Genomic DNA, 9,356 nt, shown 5'->3' on the forward strand with positions numbered 1-9,356 from the left:
ACCAAAGATATGGACTAAATGAAAGGTCAGCATTCTTATCACACGTTTGATCTATCTAGTCTAATATCAGGAATGTGGATCAGAACACGGAGTAGTGGGGCAGGTCATTTTTTTTTTCGCTAGAGTCGGAGCAAGAAGTAACGGAGCAGGTAAAATGTTAGACCACTCACTGTGCCCAGCTATGGTAAAGGGAAATAACCATTAATTTATGTGAAGATTCCCGTGTTTTCAAAAGATGGAACAGATTTTTGAAATTATATAATGGTTCGAACAATTGCATACGTTGTGCATTGATTTTGTATTTTTTTAGATATGGAATCTACTTTTAACATTTTTAACGAGTTACATAGGCATTTAAATAAGTGATTGTACTGAAATAATAGTAGCAGGATAATAATTTTCATCTTAGTAATTCTTACACCGAAGTCAGTGAGTACCCCCCTCCCCCAACAGTTCTAATAAAATTAACTTATGAAGGAATTTTTAATTTTTTTTTCTAGACGTCCGTAGTAGGTATAGGTATACATTTTGTCTAGCCTAAACGCTGTGAAGTAGGGCTTACAAGATCTCCTGGAAAAGAGGTAGATCTAGACCTACTTAACATTTACTCTTCAACTTTAAAAATGCTTTTTAGTCCTTAGTCACGTCTTATTTACAAGATGGCTGACCTCAATCAAAGCTTGAAAGATTACATGTCAAGGTCTAACAAAGATACCACCACAACAGCAAAATACTCATTATTGCCAACAAAATGGTTTTCATCAGGAGAAGATATTGAAGATAAACCCCAAACAGAAGCCGCTAATGGCTGGTTAATAGACGCTCAGTCTGATCCATTGTTGCCCAGCCTTGTATGTAAAAATAAAAAAAATAAATCAATGAAAATATGTTAATTTTTAAATATACACAATGGGAATTTATCTACTCACAAACAACCGTCACTTGTTACCTATGGAGTTAAGTTCATCTTACTTTTGATTTTACTATTTATATCCACCTTGTTTAGGAAAAACTTGTTTTATAATTTATTTAGATATTCTCGCTAAATCTAAATTTACTCAGTGGTAATCTATCGTTTTAGGTACATAAAATCGCCCGCGACTAGTAATGTGAAAAACAGGTGACTCCTTAAATTTTAATAATTATTTAAATTTTTTAAGAGGATTTATGTTTTGAAAAATACAAAAATGTTCCCTTGTTTCATTTATGTAGATCTACCTGTTTTTAAACAATTGAATTAAAACTTTTCAGTAATAAATGATGACTAGCGTTGTTTCCAACAGATGCAACCATGCTCATTTACTATAGCAGCCATCTTGTTTATTTTTTTTATAGTAAACTTATAGCACTAGATTAAGGGGGCGCCACTCTACCGCTTTTTCTATAGCAAATTCTGCTCGCAAACACTGCTGTTTAAAGATAATTTCTTGCCTTTATTGATATATTTAGCCATTGATTTAGGTTTATTATTCATTTATCCATAAAGTAAAAGAAAATCACGGCGCCCCACGTTTTTCATTTTTTGTCATAATGCGCACGCAGTTTGCGATCGCTTATAGTAGAGTGATCGCTTGCATTATTGTGATGTATAGCATTTATTTTCTACTTTTTAGTTCAATCAGAAAACGTGGGTTTTCAAAAAAAATTTTAATGAAAATTATTTGTACATTACTAACCGCGGGCAATTTTACGTACCTAAAACGATAGATTACCTACTCGGTTTTCAATTTAAACTTTAAACATGACCACTAAATAATAGACATCCGTATTTATTCCATTAGGCACTAATTTTGAGGGTTTTAGCTTGTTTTAGACAAAATTAATTAATTACAAATTTGTTGTCACAGCTATAGCGCGACAAAACTTGCCATTACAATTATGTTATATCACCCTTGTGGTTTAAGCTACAGCAAGCCACGAATCCGGTTTGACTATTTAAATGGCTATGCACCAGAGTTCCTTACTAGTGATCACCAAATAGTGGTCATGTGGTTTTTTTTTTTTTTAAATTTGGTTGTCATTTTATTTGCCGGCCTTATAAAAAAACGTCTGACAATATTTGATTTATTTTTTCATAGACTGATACCTAAAAATGCTTCACTATGGACATCATTTTCGTACTCTGGAAATCTATATTTTAAAAGTTCTTTTATTTTTAATGAAACCAATTCTAAATTTAGCCTTCATTCTCAAAAGCAAATTATGAAATGCTTTTACAGCAAATATAGTAGCCCTGTCACCTGCTGTTTGTTGTTATCAGGTGAAAAACCCACCATTTTACTATTTGTAAACATTTTTTAACCTAATTCTAAGAAGGTCACTGGAATTAGGCAGAAAAAAAATCATCAGAAGTCATGCGTCTGGTGTGGGTGTCATATTGTTGTTAGCAACAGGCCCCGCCTCCAGGTTAGCAAGCAATGCTATTAATTATGGTGTAGGCTTTTCAACTTACTACACAATTTTGATGTGGTATGACCACTTCTGGACTTTTTGATGCATTCTTTATAAAAACTTTCCATTTTCAGAGGAATTCCTCTCCTCACTGTAGGAATTGAGTATTTAAACATATTCGATATTGACATTTTAGTCACATTGTATGTTTCAGTGAGAAAATTACTGCCATTATAACAATCTTAAAAACTGAAATGGTCGCTTGACCGTTTATCTCTTTAGCATTTACCTTAGGATGCTGTCCCATTTTTAATATGGTTACCTATTAAACACATTATTAGTGTCTTGCTATTAGCTTTAACTTACTTTAAAGTTCCATTAAAGAGATACATAATTATAATAAAATGACAGTTTTATTGTATAGTGTAGTATTTAGCCTGAATAAGTGGATGGTCAGATAAGCAAAATTCCTATTGACATTTTTTCAACTCTTAAAAGTTTATCCATTTAAAAAGTGTAAAATCATGTTAATTAGAATTGTCACCAGAACATAATTTCACTAGGGATAGAAAAAAACAAAACCACTGTTACAAAATTATGTATGTAAAATTTTTTGTAAAAGATACTTGTTTGTAGCACACCACTCTGTGCACGGGTGGCAGTCCTGCATTGGTGTGAATATATCCTTACGCAAACAGCACTGCAAGCGGTGGCAGTGTAGCACTTTAGTGTGGATATGGATTTTCATGAAAATTAAGCTATGGTACGAAAACAAATTTTCATTGACGTCCGCCTAGATTTCCCTCCTCCCCAACCCGCGGTCTAACTTAAACTGCCACTTTTCACCGGTGGTCTGCATCCAGTTAGAGCCCTCCCCAAGTGTGACCTCACTCTCCCAGCTTTAAAAAGCGAAGACTAAGTGTCCATACCGATTACAGAAGGACGAAAGTGCAAAAGTAAAAGTGACACTGGGGGCTTATATTATAGACAATGTAGAGATGTTTCAAGTAAAAAGATTAATTGGAATTTCTTTTTTTGGAAAATTAATAAAAATAAAAAAATTTGTCCAAATAAAGTTAAACTATTAGTCTAAGCAATTGTTTTTAAGAGAGTAGTCAGTAAGAGCTAATATCTTGTTTCATTAAAATAAAAATGATTAGGACTTATTTATAACTGGATTAAAAGTTATGAAACATTTTTCATTTTATCTTATTTCAGAGCAAAAAACAAAGGATTGTAGGTTTTATCATCTGTTTGTTGATGGGGACATTTTGTCTCAGCTTAGTAAGTTGCTATTACAGCTTAGTCTTTTAATATTTTATACCTTTTTAAGGCTTTTCCTAGTAGTGTTTATAATATATGTATCTGTAAAAATGCAAATAAATAAACTTGTGTATAGCTGACTTAAACACATTTTATTTCTTTAATTTCAGGCAAGTCTTTACATTCCTTTTTTGGTTCTAAAAGCAAGAAAATTTGCATTATTATATACTTTAGGCAGCTTATTTGTCCTATCCAGGTAATATTTTAACTCTTTTCCTAAATATTTGTATGCAACTTTCGTCTTGAATATTTGTTGCCATTTTTCAAGAAAATAAAGTAGAAGCAACTCTATATTAAGTTCCCTTTCAAACCTGATGGCGAATGGGGCAAGTGAAGTAGAGTTCACCTGTTTCTGTGACCTCAGCATATGAAGAGATAATGTGGTCAGCACTATTCCCAGCCATCTTTACTTTACTAATAAGAGTTGGGTACCCATTAGAGCTGGGCGGGCTCAGGGACATTCTATTGACTTGAACCTGGATTCGACCTCAGGTTAGCAGTCTAGCACTCTACCACTAGGCCATGCTGTCCCCATAAGCAACTGCATGCTTACCTATAAAAAAAGTATATTACATATTAATGTGTTACAAAAAAAATAATTAAATGCTACATATTAATGTGTTACAAAAAATGATTAAATAATACTTACTAATATATTTTAAAAATGTATATTGGTTTTATATTAGAGATACTGCAGCACATTAAAAATAGATTCATTTCAGCTTTGCTCTGTTGTGGGGACCAATGCATCACTTGAAACATCTTTTCTCAATTGGGCGACTCCCCTTTACATTAACCTACTTTGGAGCCATGTTTGCCACACTTTATTTTTCACTTTGGGTATGTGCAATTTTAAAAAGTTAATTGAAGACACTTTTATTTTCAAACCTGAAAGCGAATACTGTCAAACAAATATAGCTTTTTTGGTGTGTTGGTTAATACATGAGCAAGGAGATTAAAAAATGGAAATTTGTAACATATTTATATTAGGATAAGTTATTATGTCCCCTCTACAAGATTAATGTAAAATAAAGATGCCATAACAGGAAGTTTCATTTTGGCTTGTTTTGCTTTAGGTTTTAGATAATGATTATAAAATATATTTTGTAACGTCAAAATTGTATACATTTGTAAGGAAATTTTCTTGTTTTATTTATTAAGAAAAACCACGACTTTACTTATTTCTGCAGTCTGTGGTAATTCAACTTTTTAAAACTTTAACTGTGACTAGACATGATCATCTGTTATTTCTTATATTCCTTGAGTGAAGAATTATGTGTACTATCTCCTTTTGTTTAACATCTTTTAAATAAGTTGATCTCTTACAGGCAAAAAGCACAATATTAACAGTGGTATTTGCAGTGGCTCAAATTGTTGCCCTAGTGTGGTAAGCTTTTTTCTCTCTGTGTCCTTTACTCACTAAAGCAATTAGAGCATCATTTACGGCAAATAGCATTCATAATTATATTTTTTTTCTTACGAAATTATACATCAAATTACTTGAAAAGATCAGAGGACAATTTTTATACACAAAATTCGAATTTTTAAAATAATTATTTTTAATGTATAGTAATGCAAATTATTCTTAAAATTAGTATTGTTAGTATTTTTATAATAATTTTTAGTGCTAGTTTTTATTTTACAGTTAAATAATTTGTAAGATATAAAAAAAAACATTATTCAATATTATCTCCCTTCAGGTACATAGTGAGTTACATTCCTGGAGGCCAAAGAGGACTTAAGTTTTTTACAACAATATTTTATGCAGTGGCTTCAAAAACAGTAGGAAAAACTCTGCCCATGTAGCAAGCAGACCATAGAACTTGTTTGTTGATTAATTCCCTTGCAGCGTTACATAAAACTTACATGTAAAAATATAAATGAACTTTGGTCTTTATGATTTTGTGGATTTTGTGTGGTAAAATTTTGCATTTTCATTCTTTATTATTTTATAAAAATTAAGTTGGGTACGCTTTGGCATTTTATTGTTTATTTTTTAAAAATGTTTTTAATTCAAGATATCATTTTATTTTAAATGTTGTTTATTTAGGCTTCTGGTATATCAACTTAATATACTCCCAGCCTAAATTAGCTACTTGATAAGTTTAAAGTTCTAGATCTTGCAAAATATTTTTTAACCAGCTAAATGAACTCAATTGTATTAAGTAAAATATATATCAAACAGTTACAGTTATCAAAACTTAAGCATGATATTTTCTTCCTATTTCCCATCCCACTTTGTCCTCTTAATTTGTTACCTATGACCAACTTAGCTTTTGATATGTTTATATTTTATAATATTTTTAAAAAAACTATATCAACTGTAGTATTTAATCAAGTTTAATTTGTAATGAAAAGCATTTTAGTATGAACTATTTGTGTAAGAATCAAAAGTACCCAGCGTAAATACCGTATCTATAAATCCAATTTTAAAAACCTCGATAAATAATGAATTAGTTGCCCAAAAGATTGGTTATAGCTTTGTATATACTTTAAACATGAACTCTGGTTGTCTAGGCTGGTTTAGTTATATCATTGCATTTAGTTCTTTTTAAACATACTGATATTTGAGGAGTATTAAAAAAGGAAGGGCCTAGTCAGGATCCCTCATTAAGTGCTGATTAAAACGTTTTTCAACTCATATCCTTGTACATAATTAAATAATCCGAATAATCAAGTGAGATAACAAATTATCATTGCTGGATTATTCTTAACTTTAATCTAAATGATGTTAATAATTATCTTTCTTGAAATTATAGTAAATTTTATATCCCTGTGCATATTTAAGGATATTTGTTTCAAGTGCGCTGACTTTAAAAAAAAATGCAATTCAGTGCTAATTTAGTTTGTACAATTTGTTGCTGTGTCAAGTCACTGCCAGATTTGTACGTTAAGGTTTGTGACATGAACCATATAAAAAGTTGAGTTGAACAATGTATTATAATGACATGAACAGTGTATAAAATGTTGACAGGTATGATGTGTAAAATTGATTTGAATGATTTAAAATATCGACATGAAGTGTCAAATAATGACAATGTTGATGTGAAAGATATAGAATGTTAACAAATAATATTTTGAACTTTTTTTTATACTGAGATGCATTTTGTTATGTGCTGTGTTGGTTAAATAGCTTTGAATGTGTTGAAGCCGGCAAAGAGTGTGTTACCTATAACTAATGCTTCTCTACTTTTTGCTTAACTCTGGATTCAGCATTTACTCTGTGAAAAGAAGCTAATATCTTAGAAAACACTAACGATTTTTAGTTTATTGAGAACTACGTATGAAACAACTACTGATATTTTTAACTTGTATTTTAAAAAAACATAGCATTTACTATTTATCTAATGCTATTTATTTAAGTTACTAAAAATATTTGTCTTGTTGCCATACTTCTCAATGTATTTCTTTGTATTTTAACGGTGTGTAATAAAACATGTATTTTGGAGAACAGAAAATATCGGCTAATGGTGTCCTATGTTTGTATTGTTCTTGTGTTCTGCCAACATATGGCTCTTCAATATTATCACACATCATGCAGATGATCCATACATCAGTATTTAATATGAGCCTAGAACATATAAATAAGTAAATCAAATTACCCATGGGGCAGGTGAACTAGAGTTGACCTGCTTGAATGACCTCAGTTTATGAAAGGATGATGTGGTCCGCACTCAGAGCAGATAAGGCTTTTTGGCTAATGAGCCTTATTACCTGGGGGGTCTGAACTCAAGACTTTTGAGATTGCTTTCATGTGCTATATCACCCTACCACATCTGTCCTTTATAACATTGATGTCTCTTACTGCATATTGATATATGTCTCTTATTATATATAATGATATATGTCTCTTATTACATATTAATTATGTCTTATTATATTAGGATGTATGAATTGTATGGATCATCAGTGCTATTACTATTATGACAAAACATATTACATAGCTCTTCAAAGCTACTTTTGAGTAACGTCAATGACTAAGACAATCAGATATTACTGCTACTATCAAAAGGTCTTGATCGGTAAATTACTATGTGGGGCCTTAACAATATTATAGTTGTACTAACATCAGGAAGCTGCTAGCATCTTAATTCAGACAGCAGGTCTAATCATTCAATTCACAGCAGTGAGTAATAAATAATAAATCATTCATTGTTTTATAATATAAGCTAATTTTTTAGTTGAATGGTAGACGGGTTTGTTGCTAGCCCGAGGGTCTCGAGTTCAGGTTTCGGTCGGTGATGGGTAACTGACTTACGTTGGGGAAAGGGCGGCTGGGTACTGTGCTGACCGCACTATCCTTGCAAATGCTGAGGTCAAGAAACATGAGCTCTACTTCACTTGCCCAATAAATCACTAGGTCTAAAGAGAAATGTGTACTTTTTGTTTTTATTAATCAGAATATTTTAGAAAATAAATTCCTATTTACTGGGTATTGCAGTTTTATTATTTTATTTTTTATTAAATTAAAACGTCCAATAACCTCTTCTATTCTAATTACAATTTGTTTTTTTTCAAAAGAAACAACTAAAAGCCGTGGCCGTGCATAGTATTGAATGCAACGCCATTGCATCATTTTAATGCCCTTATTTTATGTGAGTCTCTTCGTATGATTTTTCTAACATGATTTTTCTAACACGAATGCAATCACATATTCCAACCTTAGAATAAAATAAGCATGATATTGAATGCAAATTTGACAATGTGAGAAGTATGTCCAAAAACGTGGTAGAGAAGAAGCACTAGTAGAGAAGAAGCACAATAATTTTATTTTATTTATTTTTTACATCCAATCTAGACTATTATTCTAAAGGGTATCTGAATGTATGTAATTAGCTTAATTTAATTATTCTTTAAAATTTCGACATCTAATTGCTGTAGCAGGGTTTATCTACTATTTATAAAAAGTAATTTTTATTTTAAAAAAATATTTCTATTTTTTACGATTAATAGAATATTACAACTAATTAAATTAAGAATATATCTCTTATTTCCCTTTGATAACTTGGCGAGCGGAGTACTCTCCCCTTACGCTTTATCTTGATCAAACTAAAAATAAGTCCGATGGCTCAATGTTTGGCCAACTGTGACGAGACGAGGCTCTCGACGGTGTGACACAGACACTTGTTGTGCACCGCGCTGAACACCCGCCGGTTTAACACCAGCACCACGCTGATGAAGAAACCCAGGGAGGCGTTGATGACCGTGAAGATGAGCCACAGCACCTGCGTGTCCACCACGGCAGCCAGCAGACCCAGCAACCACGTGATGCCCACTAGCACGATGATCTTTAGCACGATGGACGTGTCGGTGACGCCGGATGCTGAGGTGGACAGCTTGAACTCCGAGATGCTCGTCCTTTGCTGCCTCAAACCCTGATTGGATAAATCATAGTCACGTGACTTGTCCGGGTAATTTGATTGGCTATCGACAAGAATATACCTTCGGTTCAAGCTATCCAAAATAAACAAATAATATGGGGGGGGGGGGAAGAGGAGGGGGGCGTGGAATATATAAACGACCTCCGGGAGAGGGGGGGGGGGCGGTAGACTTTCTTGGGGGGGGGGGGGGCGACGACGACACTGTTTAAAGTATATATTTTCAATATAAATTATATAAATTTCATTTCGTGGGGGGGGGGG

At 32.4% G+C, this 9,356-nt stretch overlaps 1 protein-coding gene across 1 annotated transcript; it reads left to right on the forward strand.

Moving 5' to 3' along the window:
• The first annotated feature begins 645 nt into the window (after window positions 1-645).
• LOC131950299 (uncharacterized) lies at window positions 646-7,162 on the forward strand. Its single transcript, XM_059312404.1, has 6 exons — window positions 646-851; window positions 3,610-3,675; window positions 3,825-3,910; window positions 4,437-4,554; window positions 5,043-5,101; window positions 5,415-7,162. The coding sequence occupies exons 1-6, from the start codon at window positions 660-662 to the stop codon at window positions 5,518-5,520; spliced, it is 627 nt and encodes a 208-aa protein (XP_059168387.1). The 5' UTR covers window positions 646-659; the 3' UTR covers window positions 5,521-7,162.
• The last annotated feature ends 2,194 nt before the right edge of the window (window positions 7,163-9,356 follow it).

The sequence above is a fragment of the Physella acuta genome, unplaced genomic scaffold (assembly GCF_028476545.2).
Source record: "Physella acuta isolate Inbredline_101_S28 unplaced genomic scaffold, ASM2847654v3 ptg000751l, whole genome shotgun sequence".
In the NCBI taxonomy this organism is placed as follows: Eukaryota; Metazoa; Mollusca; class Gastropoda; family Physidae; genus Physella; species Physella acuta.

What these genes read in the sequence shown, in the direction of transcription:
- LOC131950299 (XM_059312404.1), top strand. Translation starts at nt 660, where the DNA reads ATGGCTGACCTCAATCAAAGCTTGAAAGATTACATGTCAAGGTCTAAC. An exon ending in CACTTTATTTTTCACTTTGG is followed by an intron (nt 4,555 to 5,042) that starts GTATGTGCAATT and finishes GATCTCTTACAG; the next exon opens with GCAAAAAGCACAATATTAAC. An exon ending in CAAATTGTTGCCCTAGTGTG is followed by an intron (nt 5,102 to 5,414) that starts GTAAGCTTTTTT and finishes ATCTCCCTTCAG; the next exon opens with GTACATAGTGAGTTACATTC.